The 20486-nt window shown below is 35.4% G+C and overlaps 2 protein-coding genes across 2 annotated transcripts in view; both read right to left on the bottom strand.

Moving 5' to 3' along the window:
• The window catches only part of LOC115454994 (beta-1,3-glucan-binding protein), a 10025-nt gene extending 8005 nt beyond the window's left edge, over positions 1 to 2020 (bottom strand). Inside the window, 1 exon segment of the mRNA XM_037438961.1 lies at positions 1966 to 2020. Coding sequence (XP_037294858.1) covers positions 1966 to 2020 — 55 coding nt within the window.
• On the bottom strand, positions 1161 to 6357 carry LOC119189390 (GTP-binding protein GEM-like). The gene is made up of 3 exons (XM_037438870.1): positions 6276 to 6357; positions 5571 to 5760; positions 1161 to 2841 (listed from the first exon to the last, which is right to left on the bottom strand). Exons 1-3 carry the CDS (start codon positions 6327 to 6329, stop codon positions 2564 to 2566), a joined length of 522 nt encoding a protein of 173 aa, XP_037294767.1. The 5' UTR covers positions 6330 to 6357; the 3' UTR covers positions 1161 to 2563.
• Positions 6358 to 20486: the final 14129 nt, after the last annotated feature.

The raw sequence follows: 20486 nt of genomic DNA, 5'->3' as shown, positions 1-20486 counted from the left end.
CTTAGAACCACGGTTATGGGATTTCTAAAATGTTTAACACAAATGTTCAATATTCTAGATCATTATGGAGCTGTATTTGAACTAAGGCATAAATGTGGTAACTAGTTTTAAATAAATGTATTATTACAATATTATGAATATTATAAAAACACATTTTAATTTGTTTTACACAGTTTTTAACCTTATATTGTTGTAATAGTTTAATTATAAATTTATTAAGCAAAATATTCGCTTCATATTTCAATATATGATTTTTTAAGGTAAAATGGAAGTAATATTGAAAAAACAGTAATTAAACTAATTTTATAGAGATGTAAAATTTCGAAATGTTTATAAAATTTAAGTAATATAAGTTAAGAGTAAAATATTAACTACAGTTTATTTACGACATCAAATCCTTAAGTGCATTCGCTTTTTTATATGTACATTATCACTTACATAAATAAAATCGATATCATTTAGATTACAAGCGTTTTGGGATTATTTACATATTTTTAGAAGTGTTACGGATGTCTGAATCGGAATTGGTACTAGAATCGGAGTTGAAATTAACAAAGTGGTAGACACGATTGGATGCAGAAGGCACTAAAATACATTAAAATATGACAATTCATTATAGAAATATTGTGTGTCGTTGAGACACAGAATATCAAAAAATTACCAGCAGAAAATGTAATTATAGAGGCCCGGAATCGGAATTGGAAATCAAATGACCAGCGAAAAACGTAATTATAGAGGCCCGGAATCAGAATCGGAAATCCGTTACAATTCCATTACGAACAGGGGGTAGTCTGAAGTTAGATGCAGGATATTATATATTGTGCCTTTGTGCATTATAGGCTTTATTTTAAACGACCTTTACATTAGAACCGAGAAGTTTCAAGATTATAAACCTCTATATTGATTATGTAAGTTTACTGTTTCTTGCAAAATGGTTTCTACGATTTGTTGATTTCTGCAAGCTAATGTTATTTTCAAACTGAAGAGCATGCCTCTAATGTAAAAGCCGTCTAATTCTTAATACCATAAACATTATAATAGATAGGTTATTTGGGATGGAAGGAATATTATGGACCCAGAAGGATTTATTAAATAAACTACATTTTATCGCTGTAACTAAACTTTAGATTTTAAATTAGCACCTTCCTACATTTCCCTAAAACTTCTTTAAATACAGACGTAAGTCAAGTTAGTAACATATAAAAAATATCCTAAATAAAGTTAATAACTACATAATTATAAATAAGCGATTTTAAGATCAAAGGCCTCGAAAATAAACGTTACATTCATAATAATGATTTATAGTATTCCTTTTATATTAAATCTCGTACTTATGGTAACAAAATAGTTATTTAATCATATTTTAACAACGTTTATGAATAAGGTAACTAACTAGCTAATCTTTATTATTAAATCCCTATGGTTTGGGAATATCAAAATAGATCTTTCGCCCCTACGACGATTGTAATTCATAATTCAATTACAGCGATAAATTATTGATATATATTACAATGTTACTCTACAGGTACTATATGCGTTCGTGGTCCAATAATGTTAACATATCGTAAATCTAAAAGATAAGTATCACTTATAAATATTGCTGATATTCTCGACAACGTTGGTGCTCGAACGTTTATCGATTTCGATAAAGTGTCGATAAAAATCAAACACTAGTTTGCGTAGATATTTAGCAGGATCGATGGATACCTATCATGGATGTATTTTTGTTGCCAAGCATTAACGTATTCATAGGACAACATTACAATTATTGGGTACTTTTGATGTAGTAGTTGGGTTTTTTGGTTTTGAAGATTATGTTGTTATTTCACTTATTTTTGAAAGTCTCAAAATGACTTCAAGATTTACGTTGCAATACCTGTCACTTTACTAAGGCTCAATTAAAACGAGAAGTGAAATTTTTCTTCTAAGATATTTTTATTAATGATGTCCAAGATCGCTAAGTACTTATTTGATTTCTATCGACCTTCATGAACTTATAACGAACCTCTACTCGCACCATTAGGGACAATACTGATATACCTTACGTATACATTTAATTAACTTAAACAAAACTATCTAAATATATTAAATTCTCTCAAAAATTGGCACATTAATATAAATACCATACAGTTGGCGTTTATTGTTTGCAACACTGTTTGTGTCGGTTGGTGTTTTGGCGGGAATTTGTGTAATTTGTTTTTATTTTATTATATTAAAGTTTAATTTGGTATCGTGCGGTGTGTATAAATATTTAAATATTTTGTGAAGCTTTTCTCATAATAGGCAAAGGAAGCTAAGTGTGTTCGTTCTGTTATAAACATTCTTCAATTTTTATACTAGTTGTTTGAGAAACTATTACACAAATATTTCATCTTTTAAGGATTTTTTTTGCAGGGATACATAAGTAAATCTTTAAAAATAACAAAACAAGACTACGCAAATCCCGTAAATTACAAAACAGTGTTGCCCGCAAACTTAAACTAACACATACAGCCACGTTCCGTTTCACTCATCACAATAGTACATATTCCGTTTAGACGAACACGGGTCCGTCATTCTCCACTCACAGGACGTGTAAATTTTCACAGTTTTTGAATTTGGAATCCTCTTTACCGAAGATCCAGGTGAACATTTGCCGCGCTTTCATACTTGCCCTGACGACGCCCCTGGACTTGTACCAGTGGGCAGGGGAAGACTCCCTGCCGCCGTCGGCAGAATACTGTTGCTTCTTCAGCCTGATCTGGTTGAGGATGCCTACAAGGAGCTCGTCTACGTTGTGGTTGATGCCGACTGACACCTCGATGAATTTCGCTTTGTATGTACAGGCCAGACATTTGCCGTCTGTGGACAAGAATTTTATTTTAAAAGAAGCTTTATAAATAGTAAGGATGGTTTTAGGAAATGAATCCCTCGTAGCCTAGAATTTCGATCACGGCGGCCAATCTCAACGGCGATCAGCCAGATACGCAGGATATATTATAGTGCATAAGTGTTTGCGCAATACACAGGTGCACTTTCTGTTCCTTCACTTTCATAGTTCGGTGAGACGGCAATCCGACATGACCGGAGAGAGATCAGGCGCAGCACGAACGGCTTTATGTGCTAGGAAATAACACGTTTTTTATAATTGTGATAGTTTGTGAAGATATTTTGTATCTTTAACCTGACGTATGAACCGCTTAATTAAATTGGATATTGGATGAATTTTTGCAAGTGACACCTTGCACGAGCATAATATAATTTTTATTCCGTAATAGTGGTCGGCGGCATTTTTATTGCAGACAATGTGTTTCACCAAGCAGAACCGCACAGTAAAGCTATTTCATATTTTAAAATAACATTAAGTCCTCCACCAGCGTACACAATTTCCTCTTAAAACAAATATTAAAAATACTATAAAAAGTAAATGCTTACAATATATCTAAAGTTATATACACAAAAATATCGACGACATGAACGAAACATCCTCCGCCTCGCGGGAAATCTATTTTGACCGCAATCTTCCGTAATGCCGGATAATAAGTGGAATCAAGCGACGTCTTATCAATCTTGAATATACGCTGTAGCTATGGGGGTTGAGTGACCTAGATTGTAGCCTTGGGAAGTCATATTGGCACCACACTGATATATAATGTAACTTATATACTGTAGATAAAGCATTAATTGTCAAAAATATTGAAAAAATAAAGTGGCTATAGGTACATTAAGATATGTTGTTGCCAAATGCACAATGTGTACTTATATAATGTCTCATTTAGACTAACGGCGAATAATTGAAGTTGGTGTGGAATTAATGGGTAAAAATTTGTGTCAAGATTCGCTACGATTCATGGCTTGATGTTATTATGCGAGCTGCCGATTCTGGCTATCAGGAGTTCCATGGTAAGAGCTAGATAGTCTAACCCCTTAAAAACCTCATAAAGACAACTTACAGCCTCAGCTTACCCGTGATTCATCAGCTGGGCGGAGTAATCAGAAAATAATTTCGTAAGCCCCTGTAATTCCATTAGCTTCGGAGCCTTTTTTGGGCTTCCTTGATGACTTTATCTCGTAAGATTGTATTAAGTGGGAAGGGACGGGAGTTTGTTCCCTAGTAACTTGTAGATAATTTGTCTTTGGTTGTTGTAAATCTGTTTAAGCGAATTTTATTAATGTTAAACAGAGACGCAACTAGTGAACTTGCAAATTATGTTTTTTCATCGAGATTATAATTTGAAAGTTAGGTAGGTACTTCATATAATAAATTTTTCGTTACCGAATAAATAGTAAATACTGTCTCCTGGTGACCACGGGTCTCTTCTACTACTGAGAGCGTTAAGGCCTTAGTACACTACGCTGGCCAAGTGGTTTTGGCTGACTTTAAATACCCGAAATCGAAATTAGTTTTTGAGCTTCTTGGGCATTCGGTTTCCTCTCATGCTTTCTTTCACCATTAAAATGAAACGTAATTGTTAAAAAATACGCACATCACTTCGATAAGTCTGAGGTATGTGAATTGAGTTTTGAACCTGCGTACAATCGTCTCAGCAGACTGTTCTATTTGTAATTACGCTATCGTTCACTGTAAGTAATAATAGTGGAATTTTATAATTTATTTTAATTTGCTAGGGCCTTCTTATTCGTTGGCTAGATTAAAAAAGCAGCTTAGCATTCGAAGGTGACAATTCTATTGTTGTAATTGTCTTAATTGATATAAAATGATTACAGAATATTTCATTTAATTGCAATAAAAAGAAACAATAGTTCCTATTACCGCCTCCTGAAGAACTCTTTAGCTCTATATAGGAACTCTATAAAGTAGAAAACTTAACTTTAAAAATGCTTTCAAACAGTAACCGTTTTAACAATAACATAGGCAAACCTTCTCCTCTTCCTTTAAAAATACGTAACAAAGAAGAAATAATGTTATTTCGCTGCAGTCTAGCCGCAAGTTCTTTTCCGGACTTCCGTCCCGGTAGTTCGGTAGTGATGGCAAAAACCGAACCGCGTCAAACGGGAAATCTCGAATTCCGGATACCTGAGGCCAATGCTGTTTTAGCGGTTCGGTATTTTCATTCCAAACTTCTACTTTTTTGTATTGCTATTTTAGTTCGTGTTGTTGGTTTTAAAGTATTTGACTTGTTTCCTTTTACAATTTAATTTATTTATGCTTTAAATAATTCGTTCTGAAATATTGCAAATTAGAGAACTACAACGATTATGTTTACCCCATATAAAGACTGTACTGGCCAGCCCTTCAGTTCCTGTCAAATATAAAAAAAAATGTCCTAATTTTTTTTCTCTGAAAAAATTCTTTTTATCAAATTTCATCATAAGCGGTTCAGTAGTTTAACCATGAAAGCGTAAGAGACAAACAAATACACATAAGCAAATATGTTTGATCTTGACACAACTTTGCGTCTTCCACATTCATAGGTTCTTTTCATACATTTTCACCGGTTAAGGGTAGACCTGTCCTTTTCGAAAGTTATTTTCGAATTTATATATTAAATAATAAATTTTCGCCGGTTAAGGGTACCCTTGACCTGCTGCTTTAGACATTTACTTTCGTATTTATACATTAAAATTACCTTGCGTGGAGACAGCTCTACTTCTGGCCAGGTCGATCTTGTTGCCGACGAGCAGCGCAGGCCTGGCGCGCAGCATGTCGCAGTCCAGCAGCCGCGCTAGTTCCTGCTCCGCCTTCTGGAACGACGCCTTATCTACCACAGAGTAGATCACTACGAACGCGTCTGGCGGCTCGGATCGCTCGATTTCTTCCTAGAAATATACTCACAATTAATAACATGAATGCATTGACGTATATTCTATAGACACGAACGGTCATATAAACTATTTGTTCAAAATCTGAACTTAAATGTTGACCAAAACGTCACTGTTATAACCTATTTATATATTTGAACAACAAATAATTTTACTTATTTGATTTATATTTTTTATTCAAATCCAGGTTTACACTTAGAATCGAGTACTTATATCATGAGCGCCACTCCATACACAACCCTGTTAATATTGACCATACTAAAGTCAGTGTGAATGGATTGCAGTTCAAATCAGTTGAACATAGTAAATGTTCGGAACGCTGAATCTAGTACGTAGTACATATATATCGATGCATGAATGTAATTACTAGTAATACGTGGTTTTAAGCCTGAATTTCAGGACTCGTCATTCAGTTCAGTAATTATTTTTATGATTTCGAACAATGATCACTGTGTAATTAATGTTTAAGGTTAAAAATAATAAGTAAAATTATTAATTATGACAAAGATTACCTTTGTGCTGGTGCAGTTGACGAAGTACAATTCTGATTCTTCACCATTCAGCATGATGGATACCTTCTGTTCGGTGCTGTCTGTGTCTGAAAACAAAATGTATTACGTCATCATTCATTAATATTGAGGTATGCACGGTGTTGGGATTATTTCGTCGATTTCATCACGATTATAATAAAATAATGTATGAGGCACTGATCTTTTGAAAAATTCTTACGATTTCCACCACAAGGGATAGGCATAAGTGTAACTTAAGTCAGGCTAATCAAGTGGATTGCAATAAACTAGGTTAATTGAAGCCTAAATTAACGAAATAATTTATGTTCTCATTATGATCAGCATTTCAAATAATCCTTATTGTTTGTGGCGTAGGGCGGACATTAAAGCGCCGATATACGCTTGGTAAGTTAAAGGAAATTAATTAACACCTGCATTGTGTCGATGCTTTAACTTAGTCAAGAAACTTCTGTCAACTGAGGACTGGAAGTCGCCGTTCAAGCGGCTTTGTGAGCCTGACAGAGCAGTGTTCATAGTGCTGCCGTGCCAATAGCCGTAATGTTTTAAGGCCTGGCCTTCAGCTGGAATGAGGGAACAAGACAGAATGATGTCTGACAGAGCAGTACGGTATGCCGGCGTGCCGCTCGTTGCGTAGCCTGTTTTCGTGACTTGGTCCTAATGGTAGCTTAGCTTCAATAACTTCGAGTGGTTTTATATATATCAGCATTAATTGAGAGTATCTGAAACTGTATTGTAAAAATTGTGTGTTTTCTTTTTATTAATGCGATTTGAGGTTAATTGTTTAACCTTTGTGTGAGCTTGTAAATTGTTATTAGAGCGGCATAAATGCTCTTCAAGGTATAGAAGCCCAAAAAAACGAAGCAGAGATAGAAATAACTCCCTGTCGTGTTTTAATAACCTCATGTCCAAATTTTACTGAGCGGAGTTGATACTTAAACCGCTGGCTTAAATTCCAGCTCATTTTAGGAGAGCACTCAAAGAAATTCTCAATTTATGTTGAAATTTTATTCGTTATGTGAAAACATGCGGACACCGTATGGACGGGCTAACACGATCCTATTGATGTGTATATAAATATCACGCTTTATAGTGGTATAGGCAGGGCACTTAATATCGCGCTCTAGGTATGGAGGGAAGACAGTGAATTAAATTTTAATAGTACCTTGCGTTTTGTAAGGTGAGTGACAGTCCCTCGGCTTCTTTAATCCCTATGTTTTTCTGTCTGGTAGTGGAGCTCAGTTAATATCAACGCGTACGTAGTAAGCAACACGTTTGCGGGCTATATATACAGATACTTGGTTTTTCATTTGTTTACTTATTTTATTTTTATTTTATTTTATTACACTTTATTTTACACCATGGATAAAAAATAATGTAACTAGAACTTATATATATTGCCTTTATCTTTTAATCTATATAGCTACAGAGTTGTTTTTTGGTTTGAATGCGTTAATCTCAAGAACCATCAAACCAATTTAGATTTTTTTTCACAAATAGGAAGCTACACTACTCCTGAGGATTAAAAGCTACATTTTATCCCGGAAAAACTTTTCACCCGGGCGGAGTCGTAGCAAAAACTTAGTATTATATAATTTTCTCGCGCCAAGAAATAAAATCAAAATGTAAAATTTGATAATTTCGCCAAAATTCCCACATCGGACGAACAACGAGTACTATGACGCGACATTTCAAAACTTTTCACATTTTGGCATAATTACAAACAATATCTCATTGTTGGCAAAACAATGAGTATTTGACAGTATGAAAAATTTGGAAAGTGACTTGTAGGAACGGTGGCGGCATCCATCAATGTCGAGTTTCCAGTTGGCACTACCTCTCCAAACACGTGAGATTTCTAGGAATAAGAAGCCATTGAACTAGCGAGAATTATGTAAACTGTTTATAACTTTGGAGCAGCAAATTGTTGGTATTGATATTTGTATCCACTCTGATAGCGAACACGGTACACAAGGTGTAAAACCCGCCATAGTGCTCGAAGTTGGTGTGTCGCGTTCCGGGATCAGCATGTGTATATTCGGTTCTAACAGGCCGGCATAATTATGTTGGCTGTCGAGGGGTAATCATCACTCATCAGTCGATATTCTTTTGGATCCCACTCTACTTAAAATCAGGTGCAGTCGGGTCACTTGGCCGTGCTCGTATTAAAAAAATAATATTGGTCTGTATTAGGATTACATAGTGTTAAATGTGTAACAAATGCTCCTTCCCTCCGCTGAGATTCTCCATTCGCTATTGTTTTTCCTCTAAACCCACAATGCATCCAAAAGTTTCGAATAGTCTCCATTCAGCAAACTTTGGAACGAACCCTTGTGGTGTGTAACCACGTATTTGTATTATATTAAATAATATATTATAAACATTATAAACATGCGCTGAGCACGGACCTCCTCTACTAATCAGAAGAATTAGGACTTAGCCACCACACTGGCCCAGTGCGGATTGGCAGAATTAACCTATCTTCAAAATTATTATAGAAAGCGTCTCAGGTATACAGGTTTCTTCACGATGTTCTTCTTCACCGTTAAAAGAAGCGATAATTCACAAAACAAAAACACGCATAACTTTAAAAAAGTCAGGGGTGCGCTCCGGGGTTTAAACTGCGGACTTTTATCTCTGCAGTCCATTCCTCTTCACCATTATAATAAGCAATATAGTTTCTCTGACAGCGTCCACGCTCAACATGTAACACCTTTTTGTTAACAATAATTATGGTGCATTAAATCATAAGTACATATTTAAAATATCACCCATCGTTCAAAATACAATAATTATAATCATCAACATTTAAATATTAGTAACTAGCTTTTGCTCGCGTCTTCGCCCGCGTGAATGTGTTTTCCGGGATATTGTTTTTCCGACTTACTTTATATGTATCGTTATATTACGATCAAATTACACAAAATCATTCTAAATTATAGGCTATGCGTTATTCCGATGTATAACCAATATCACTGCAAAGTTTCATCGAAACCCGTTCAGTAGTTTTTTCGTGAAAGAGGAACAAACATACATATATCCATACATAAATATATCCATACATCCATCCTCACAAACTTTCGCATTTATAATATTAGTAGGATTAAAACCCCCTTATTCATAAACGTTTTTTATCTAAGGACGGAGTAAAGCTGTGATAACAAGTCTGTTTCTCAGTGCCCAATGGCACTGAGAAATAGACATAGGGCCGTTGTGATTAGTCATTATTGTTGTATTTCAATATTAGCCAATCACAACGTCCCTACGTCTACGCACTGCGAAGACTGCCATGCCGTCAGCACTGAGAAACAGACTTGTTATCACAGCCTTACTCGGTCGTTCGATAAAAAACGTCTATGAATAAGGGGGTAAATAATTAACTACATCTTAAATTATGAATGGAAAGACCGCCTCGTAAATACCATACCATACCAGGTGCAAAATTGTAATAAATTGAAATTGAAAGCAACCCTTAATGCCAACTCTTTGAACAAGGCCCCTTTCCCCCCGCCCGTGCCAACCGCAATGACCGCTATACACGGGCGTCGCCGGCACGCGAGGAATTTGGCACTATTATCAGTTCCGGTATTCTATAGCATAGTGACACATTCTCCTCTCTTATTGATGGATTAAATATTTAATTGCAGTTTGTATTGAAATATCTTGTGTGATGGATCTTTGGAATCTGAAATGGATGTGTCGAAAGATGGATTGAGTTGATCATTTTCTTAAATACTTGGTGATAAATGAAGAGGTTAATGTTTTAGAGTTTGTTAAATCTGATACATTATTTTCATTAATAGAAAATTACGTAATTATTGAGAATAATATTATATTAAGGTCACGGACCGGGTATATCCGCAAGTTCGAATCCCAAGCACACACCTCTGACTTTTCTTAATTATGTGTGTATTCTTTGTGAATTATCGCTTGCTTTAACGGTGAAGGAAAATATCGTGAGGAAACCTGCATACCTGAGAAGCTCTATAGGGATTTTGAGGGTGTGTGATTCTACCAATCCGGAGATGCGAGTTAAAACTCAAATAGCAATACAGATAGCATTGTATTAAACATACATAACATCACGCATTTATCCCCGAAGGGGTATGCAGAGGCGCAACTAGGGCACCCACTTTTCGCCAAATATGTTCCGTCCCATGATGTGATAGGGGGCGAGCCTATCGCCATATCGGGCACAAATTCCAGACTCCGGGCTGATACTGAGCAGAAAAAACCCAAAATTTCATTTTGCCCGACCCGGGATTCGAACCCAGGACCTCAGAGCGCTATTGTACCGGACTTGCAATACAACTACGCCATCGAGGCATTGTATTAAAGAAATATTGAAAACTAAATAAATATACTAAATGCAAAATATGTTAATTTAAACAATATCAGAATAAATCAATAAACAATTTCGTTAACGAATTCATTAATTCTTTTGGTTATTGCATTTCATTATTTCAAGTGACCCATTAATATGGATGCTCCAATTAAAACTGTTTCTAGTGTTTCTCAAGCCCTCTTTTCGAATTATATATCATATATTTAACACTTTTAATGCCATACATATTATGCTTATGAATTTTTTATCGTGGTATTCAAATTAATATTGTATTGTAAGGTAAATTTGTATTAGACATTTATAAGTGTTTTATTTTTGATAAATCTTCACCAAACTATAAATTATGTAATATTTAAGTTTTTAAATCATAATACTATGATAATACCTTTGCTACATCATTCTAAGGTATTGCATGCACTCGACTACTGCATGATATTATGAATTTATCACACGGTATTACCTCTGTCCAATGAAGCACTCTGAGCTAATGGATCTCAGCATTATAATTGTACAGATAATAATTAATATACTAGCTGGTAGGTCTTATGCTGTAATCTGACTGGGAAGCTACCATAGCAATGTCTATTTCTGCCGCTAAGCATCAAGTACTATCAGTACATTGTATACTAGTATATTGTATTCCTGTTTGAAGGATATTGTAATGAAATGAAAAACACTTTATTGTACACCACATTCAGCAGAATTAATAGAATTAGGGTTTAAAAAAATACGTCCCACAATAACTGTAACCAACTAGTTATGTATATTGCACACAATAACTGAGTGTGATTGGATTAAATCATATATTAAGGTGTATGGAGTGCTTTGTGATTCCAAATTACGGTAGATTAATGATAGATATCAATTTGGCAAATGTAAAGTATAGGTTGTCAGTTGCGTCTATATCTACTTTTGGAGATCATCATCATCGGCCGCAAGATGTCCACTGTTGAACATGGGGCTCCCCCAAAGATTTCCAGATTGACGTATTGTAAGCGGCCGGCATCCAGCGACCTCCTGATACTTATGAGGTCATTTGGCCACCTCGTGGGTGGACGTCCGACGCTGCACTTGCCAGTCTGTGGCCTCCACTCCAGAACCTTCTTGGCCCATCAGCAAGATGGATCAGAAGATCTCCTTTGATATCTTTTGGATATAGAAGGCGTGAAGTTCTGATTTTTTTTATAAGTGGAGCACGATGAATCTGCACCTGATGGTAAATGGAGGGGTGTGCAGACGTTTAACAATTAAAGGGAATTCAATCTTAATTTTATTTAGACCAGCACCGATTTTTATTACAACATTACGAAAGCAATTTCGAGGTGGAACGATTGAATGAAGTCATTTCATTTGAAGACGTCTCTGAATCCATCTTGTGTTAATTAAGTTGAAACAGGTTTGAGATGTCGCACAAAGATTTTTTTGTATATTGAGGTACCGAAGACGTGCTTGACATCTGTTGGAGATTGTAACCTTCGTCGTGACTTATTATTTTTTATATGTTCTATTTTTAGAACTAATTGTATTTTGTTTGCCATAGTTACTTCTCTTTAGTCCGAAATAAACACTCATGTCAATAACATCTTTTTACTAACTTTATTTAATTACTAAGAACATATACCATATTTACAACACGTTATCAGCACGAACGCTTAGTTCTTAGTTTTTTTTCACGTTATTTGGTAAAATAAAGTTGTATATATTTTTTGTGTGACTAGGAAATAGTAATAGTCTGAAAATGTCACATGAATCTGGAGATGTTTCGAGTATGAAAAATTCCCCTGCGTCGATCACATCTTTTCCATTTCCTTGTTTGAGGATAAAAGATGGATATCCGACTTGGAAGTTCAAGATGCGAAATTACCTTATCCATGAGGATTTATGGGAAACAATTAGTGGATACCCAAATGGAGACACAACCCCTGCCTCTACAAAGGTACGCAAAGACGCAAGGGCATTAGCAAAGATATGCTTATCAGTAGAAGGTGCAGCGATAACCCATATAAGATGAGAGGCATGGACTTGTTTGCAAAAAGCCTTTGAAGATAAGGGAATAGGACGAAGATTATTTTTGGAGCGTAGACTGTACAGGTTGAGTCTATCAGAGTTCAAAAATATTGAACTATATATTAACGCAGTTATGTCAACCGCACAGGATCTTGCGGATATTGATGTAGTCATAGAGGACAAGTCTATTGCTGCAATACTTTTGGGAGGTCTAACTCCAAGGTATGAACCTCTCATTATGGCTTTAGAAAATTGCAATGTAGACGTGGCTACAGAGTTGGTGAAAACAAAACTGCTTAATGAAATGTCCAAAGATGTGGCTACGTCATTAGACTCTGTTTTTCATGCGAAGAAGAAGCCTAAGTCAATGAAGAAGAATATAGTTTGTTATGAGTGCAAGACACCTGGACATAAGAGACCAGACTGTCCACAGAGAAACAAGAAGGAGAAAGGCAATGCGGTAAATACCAATGATACGATATTTACAACTCTTAATACTTCTGGAAACCCAAGAAAGGACATAATTTATGTAGATTCAGGTTGTACTAGACACATGACTTCTAGACGGGACTGGTTTCAGAATATCTCGATACAGAATCAAGGTACTGTTACTGTCGCAAATGGAGAACAGATTAAGTGCTGCGGAATTGGAAATATTTCAATAAACACGCCCGAGAACGTGGTCAACAATATTAGTGATGTTGCTTATATACCAGATTTGAAAGCTAGTTTGTTATCTGTATATAAAACTGTTGAAAAGGGTTTTATTTGTGTTTTTGATAAAAATGGATGTAACTTTTATAAATCTGATACTTTTAATTTTACAGGTGAATCTGTTGCTCATGCATCGCCCTTTGGTGGACTGTACGTTTTAGATGGTACTGTAAATGTTTCCGAGAATGTGGCGGATAATTTTTTGACACAAGATGTGCACTCTGGCTGTCAGGATAGTTATCAAATTTGGCATAAGAGGTTAGGACATTTGTGTCGTATAGGCATGAACCAACTGAAAAATCACAAGGTAGGTATAAAGTATACAGGAGTAGATAAAACTAGTTGTATCGCTTGCGTGGAAGGTAAACAAGCAAGAAAACCTTTCAAAAGGTTAGCGTTTAATAGGGCTACTTCCCTTTGGAACTGATCCATATGGATTTGATGGGACCGGTGTCTACAACTTCTTTTCAAGGAAATAGATATATGTTGACAATAGTAGACGATTATACGCGAAAAGTGTTTGCTTATTTTATTTCTTCTAAAACAGAAGTCAAAGATATATTTTGTGTGTTTCAATGTTTTGTTGAAAATCAGTTAGATAAAACAATTAAAGCAATTAGGACTGATGGAGGTAAGGAGTTCGTGAATAAAGAGTTTGTTGATTATCTTGCTTCAAAAGGTATTGAACATCAAACAACGACGCCTTATAGTCCTCAGCAAGTTGGAGTAGCGGAACGCACCCATCGTTCGGTTACAGAAAAGGCAAGAACGTTGCTAGCTGAAAGTTCACTACCGAAAGCATTCTGGGAAGATGCATTCCAAGTTGCCATTTACCTTAAGAATAGGTCTCCTCATCGAGCCTTAGGTGGACAAATTCCTTATGACAAATGGTATGGACGAAAAGGTGATCTTAGCCATCTAAAAGTATTTGGTTGTAGAGCTCTAGTCCATATACCTTCGTGTCACAGGAAGAAATTAGATGTCAAGGCACAGGAAGCAATTTTCGTCGGTTATTCTGAAAATCCAGGCACTTATATTTTTAGGGATCCTGCTAACCCACGAAAAGTTATTATATCCAGAGATGCAACCTTTTTTGAAAATTGCTTTACAGCGCTAAAGCAGAAGCAATCTGTGGCACAGTCAGAATCTATATTGTTATTTGATGAGCAAAAAGAGATTGAGTCTGAGTTTGATCATGACTGTCAATTCTATGACTGTGATGAGAGTATCAGCCCGGCGGATGAAGCAACTTTACCAGTAAATCTAGAAAGTGCAAAAGAGTCAGTGACTCTGGAAGAGCGAGAGTCTCTCAGTGACTTAAGGCTGCCTAGTGTGGAAGAAGTGACAGCGAATTTGGAACAGGAATCGCACCCTGAGCGCAGATACCCTTCCAGAGATAGAAAAGCAACAAATTTTTATAAAGCTTACAATACGTCAATGGTAGATTCTAATGAACCTACGACATATTACGAAGCTACTCATGCCGATGATGCTGATAAGTGGCAACATGCTATGGTTGATGAGTATAGTTCCTTAAGGAAACTCCATACATGGAATTTAGTAGATAGACCTAACAAAAGGTTATACCATGTAAATGGATTTACAAAATTAAAAGGGATGCTTATGGTAATATTACCAAGTATAAAGCGAGACTCGTCGTCAAAGGTTTTCATCAAGTTGAAAGTGTAGACTACAAGGAGACGTTCGCACCAGTGATTCGTCATTCTTCCCTCCGCACGTTGTTTGCGATAGCTGCAGATATGAAGTTGAGAATGAAGCACTTAGATGTCGATACAGCTTTCCTTAACGGAGATTTAGAAGAAGAAGTTTTCATGGAGCAACCTCTTGGTTTTATTCAAAAGGGTAAAGAAAACAAAGTTTGTTTATTGAAGAAATCTCTTTACGGTCTTAAACAGGCACCGCGAGCTTGGAATAAAAAGTTAAATGAAACGCTTTCTAAAATAGGTTTCACATAGGAACTCCTTCCGAACCTTGTGTGTATACTAAACTTTTGGTAAAGAACTTGTAATATTAGGAATCTTTGTTGATGACATAATAGTCTTCTTTAATTCTGATTTGACATTTGACACTGTCAAGAATGATTTGTCGAAATATTTTTCATTAAAAGATCTCGGAATACTGAAATGTTATTTGGGACTACAAGTTGAAAGTGATTCCGAGAGTATAAGGTTGAACCAGCGAAATTATATTCTTTCTATATTAAAAAAATTAATATGAAGGATTGTAAGGCCGTGGATACTCCATTAAAAAGAATATGGAAAAAGAATGGATGGTCAAGTCGGTGAGTCTTATCCTTATCAAAACTTAATAGGATGCCTCATGTATCTAGCGGTAAACACACGACCAGACATCGCTTACGCCACGAGCTATTTAAGTCAATTTAATACGTGTTTTACTAAAGAACACTGGAATGCTGCTAAAAGGATTCTGCAATACCTAAAAGGTACCCTAAACTATTCATTGGTTTACAGGAAGAATAGAGAACCTTTAAAGGGTTTTTTGTGACGCAGACTGGGCAAACTGTCCAATCGACAGAAGGTCATACACCGGTTATGTTTACAAGTTAAGTGGAGGTCCAGTATCATGGGAATCCAAGAAGCAACCTACTGTTGCGTTAAGTTCGACCGAGTCAGAATATATGGCATTAGCGTCTGCCACGAAGGAAGCGTGTTACTTACGTCGGTTTATATACGAGATAACAGGTATACTTTGTTCAGTTAACTTAGCTTCTGACAGCCAAAGTGCCATTAATCTTGTTCGAAATCCTGTACACCACAGCAGGACGAAGCATATAGATACTAGGTTTCACTTTATTAGGAAAAGGTATCTAATAATATTGTTAAGTTAGAATATATAAAAGTAACGATATGCCTGCTGATGTACTAACGAAGGCCCTCGGACCTCTAGCACACAAACGATGTGTAGTTAACTTAGGTTTAGAAACTTAATTATTTTATTTGTTTTGTTTCTGTCACAACTGCGATTAAGGGCGGCTGTTGGAGATTGTAACCTTCGTCGTGACTTATTATTTTTATATGTTCTATTTTTAGAACTAATTGTATTTTGTTTGCCATAGTTACTTCTCTTTAGTCCGAAATAAACACTCATGTCAATAACATCTTTTACTAACTTTATTTAATTACTAAGAACATATACCATATTTACAACAACATCAAAGTCTTAATTCAATCTAAGTATATAACATATATATAATACAATGTGACTTCGATCAATTCAATTTGCTTAGGTTGTCATTCAGATGATGATTTTACTAATGTCAAGGTATAATGACTATACGAGATGTTATTTCTCATAGCGCTTGTCAAAATGTATTTCTACGCTTTACCTATGGAATACAAAGTATGAAATTAGCAATAACCATTTCTTACCTACCGAATATGATCTGTTTGATCCCGAAATGCGATTTGTGAGAACAAGGTACGGGATGGAACGGTAGGGAAGTCGCTATCCAATAACATATATCTGGTACAATCAATAGCGTATAATGTCTCCCGAGGCAGTTCTTGTTCGTTCTGTCTTCAAAGCGCATGGACGTCCATGCATGAGTAGATAATTATCTTGCCCGAGGAACATAATGCAGTGTATATACAACCTGATTGCATAAAACATTAAAATTTAAAAAAGGCCGTGAGCATTTCCTCCGTCCATTGTAGCAAGTTCCCATTCTTTCCCAAGTCTTCCTTCACCACTCTCCATCAGTGTGCCACTGCGGTTGCTAAGCTGGGGAATCGCTATCATATTAGCAAGGTAACATGACGATAATTGCAGTGGATCCCATAAAAAAAAGTTTTATATTAATGAAGATTAATGAGGTAGATATATCAGAACGTATAGCGGCACAATATCAAGACTCGAAAATGACCCAATTAGGACTTTTGAGCACAACTAACACACAACAATGCAATTTTTGTTGTCTAAATGAATTATGAGTATTATTTCAATGAAGGCAATATCGATAATAGTTTGACAGTAAAAAAATATTTGCGCTGTATTCCGCCATATATGCCGGCCCTAACACAGTAGCTTTTCGGGCGCAGTATGACAGGTGAGTGAGCGTAACGAGCGCCGATAAAAATTAAAACAACGCCAGCGATTTTCCACCAGCCATAAAATGAATTTCGGAATGACGTCTAGCATTGATTGGGTTCATGCAATGACCGTGTCGTTGGGTATGAGGAGCGATTTTGATCTTTATTGCCATTTCATCAGAATATGTTTACTATTATAAAACCGAAAGTTTGTGAAGCTGTTTGAATGTTTATAAGAAATAGTTACAGAAATCGCAGAATTCGACACAAACAATTATATTATCATAGGAGACTTAACTCATAAAAATAACTACATTGATTCGTCAAAAGAGGTGGGAATAGGTAACCAACTAGAATTTTGACTTTGATGTCTTTAAAATAAAATTATTTATTTCAATATGTTCGTTTTTAAGAATTCTATCCAAAATTTATATAAATTTTTTGCTTAGACATTTCGTTGGAAAAAATAAAATCGCTTTTGAACATATCCTTTTCAAGTTGTTTTACCCACGTGCTCGACGAGGCAGTATCAAGTCTTTTATGAAACTAAATAACATCGTTTTATTGTGTTAGCAGACACAACCGTTACTCATTTTATTTGACACAATAAAATTGGGACGTAGTTTCGCCAGATATTACTTGTTCAGTGCGCTCACTTCGTTTATTTATTTGTTTCTATGAAATATACGCGAGTTTATTGTTTCTCGTATCAAAATTGATATAAAAATACAGATCGTTTACGAGGTTTTATTCTTTGGAAGTCATTTTGTATCTTTCATACAATTTGTACATGTTAAAAATTGAGTGGCACATAACCCGTTTAGAGGCAATACTATATTAATTCTTACAATGCCCCAATAAAAAACACTGTGTGTGTGTGTCCATGACGTTTTTCAAACTGAACATGTCAGTGTCTCAGGCTTTGTGTTCTACATAGTAAGTAAAAGTAATAATACCACCATGGGTACAGGTTGCAGTCAAAGAGTTCTAAGAATATATAGATACTGGGAAAATTGCCATACAAAATTTTGCGTTCGTGCGATGATTACTTAACATTTTTACATCGTAGTTTGCACGTTTTAATGCGCATATTAGCTATTTTCTGTAAATGTTTTTATGTATTAATATCTAAGGACGCTGTGAAATCCTATCACACGGATATATAAAGACAATTTATTACTAATTGGTAATAACCATTGAAGCACAAATTTGGTCCTGATGAATATACAACTCACTAAATTGTTTAATGCAGCGGTCGACAACCTTTTGGTAGGCAAGGGCTACAAGTTGGCTAAAATTAAGTAAAGGCGGGCCGCACGTATAATATTAAGATGCCCAATGTACATACATATAATTGTTCATATCTAACACTATAAGAATCTTTCTTCTGATATGCGTACTGATTTACAGACTGACTGTCTTTCGTTTGTTCATTTGACGGTAGAACAGCGTTCTTTAGACGCGCTAACTCTTGCTAATTAATTTATTTAAATGTTACAAAAAAATCACGGGCCGTGGGTAGAACGTTCGCGGGCCGCGTGTTGCTGGCCGCTGGTTTAGTGTATTAAGTTTCGGTTGAGTTTACGCGCCTTTGACGGCAGTGTTTAAGAATTTAAAATAGTTCTAAGAAGCCTGAATTATAAACACGATGTAATATCTTCTAACATCGAAGCCAGACGTATTAACCAACGGAACTCGTCGCTCGTCACTCCGCCGCACTCTACGATGACCTGTCATTTGCCACGTACGAAGCGATGCTCGGCTGCCAACTATGCAAGATTGATATGTACTTTCCCAGTACAGATAGTTCACGGAATTAATAATTAGTGCAGTATTTAGATTTCATGGAACTACGTTTCTTTGTTGTGTTTTTAAATAGTATTCGAAAAGTAAGTGGTTTTATAGTTAGTACAATTTAGTTTCCATGCAAGATATATTTTTATAACTCAATTAAGTATAAGTAGATGTTTATATTGTTAATTGTTTTAGAGTCGTTTCCGTAGTATGATTTCAATTAGGTACAGGTTTAAGCGAATGCTTGGTCTAGCTAGGAGTTATATATGAAAGCATCAACTATGATGCAGCTGAGAATAAAATACCACAATCATGGATATTTTGCCTTTAAATTTCTGTCATATTAAATTTTAAAGGCCGAAATGTTCCATGATTATTAATATTTTTGCTTTTTCTTTAAACTGCGAGAAACAATCACTAACTAGACGTGAATTTAAATTCTTTTTACTTGCCAATATTTCTGTTTAGTTACCCAGATTAAAAGCCGAAACAAAATGTATGAAAATGGACCTTGAGCTACCACCTTAATGTGTAACTTCAGAACTTTATTCTTTATAATAATTATTGTTGTTTGTGTGTGTTCTGTGTTATGCCTTTTGTGAAATAATAAAAACAGTTTCGTGTAACGCATGGTTTTCAAAGTATTGTTTGGTAGTTTTTTACACATATTTTTAGAGTTATAAAATACTGCATTGCATTGTTCTTGAACCTTATTATGAGAGCTATAAAAGTTAATTTCAGCGGTTTTACAGCTAAGGATGTTGCCACTAGATCTACAAGGTAATAGAAAGATAAATTAATTCCGAAAAATTACAAACTATTTTGTATTGGGAAGTCAAATTAAACCTTAAAGAATTGAGCAAAAATACGTTTTATATTAGACTAACTTTTGTTCATGTCTTCGCCCGGGTAAAAGTAGTGTTCCGATAAAAGTCCTATATTTTCCCGCGATGGAAAGTAGCGTATAACCTTCCTAGGGTCTTAAACTATCTCCATACCAAATTTTTTAATAAAGTCCGTTAAATAGATATTGAGATAATCTGTAACATACAGGCAGTCAGAAGGGGACTTTTGTTTTATATAATATGTATAGATTTTAAAAAGTATTGTGGGCACCCCTGTACACCAATCATCGGCAACATTGACTTAGCGGTATTTTTATGATGTCGTCAAATGTCAATTTCACGTCAAAGATAACATATTTGACAACAACGTGTTAGGTAAACTCATACGTAAATTTGAACTAACACAAATATTATGATGACA

This window comes from Manduca sexta, chromosome 15 (genome assembly GCF_014839805.1).
Source record: "Manduca sexta isolate Smith_Timp_Sample1 chromosome 15, JHU_Msex_v1.0, whole genome shotgun sequence".
Classification (NCBI taxonomy): Eukaryota; Metazoa; Arthropoda; class Insecta; order Lepidoptera; family Sphingidae; genus Manduca; species Manduca sexta.
This window is presented reverse-complemented; position numbering and strand designations above follow the sequence as displayed.

Excerpts from the sequence above, each read along its gene's own strand:
- LOC119189390 (XM_037438870.1), bottom strand. The coding sequence starts at position 6,329 with ATGCTGAATGGTGAAGAATCAGAATTGTACTTCGTCAACTGCACCAGC. Across the intron at positions 5,761-6,275 it reads TCAACTGCACCAGCACAAAG|GAAGAAATCGAGCGATCCGA; the intron begins GTAATCTTTGTC and ends GTATATTTCTAG. Across the intron at positions 2,842-5,570 it reads TAGAGCTGTCTCCACGCAAG|ACGGCAAATGTCTGGCCTGT; the intron begins GTAATTTTAATG and ends TCTTGTCCACAG.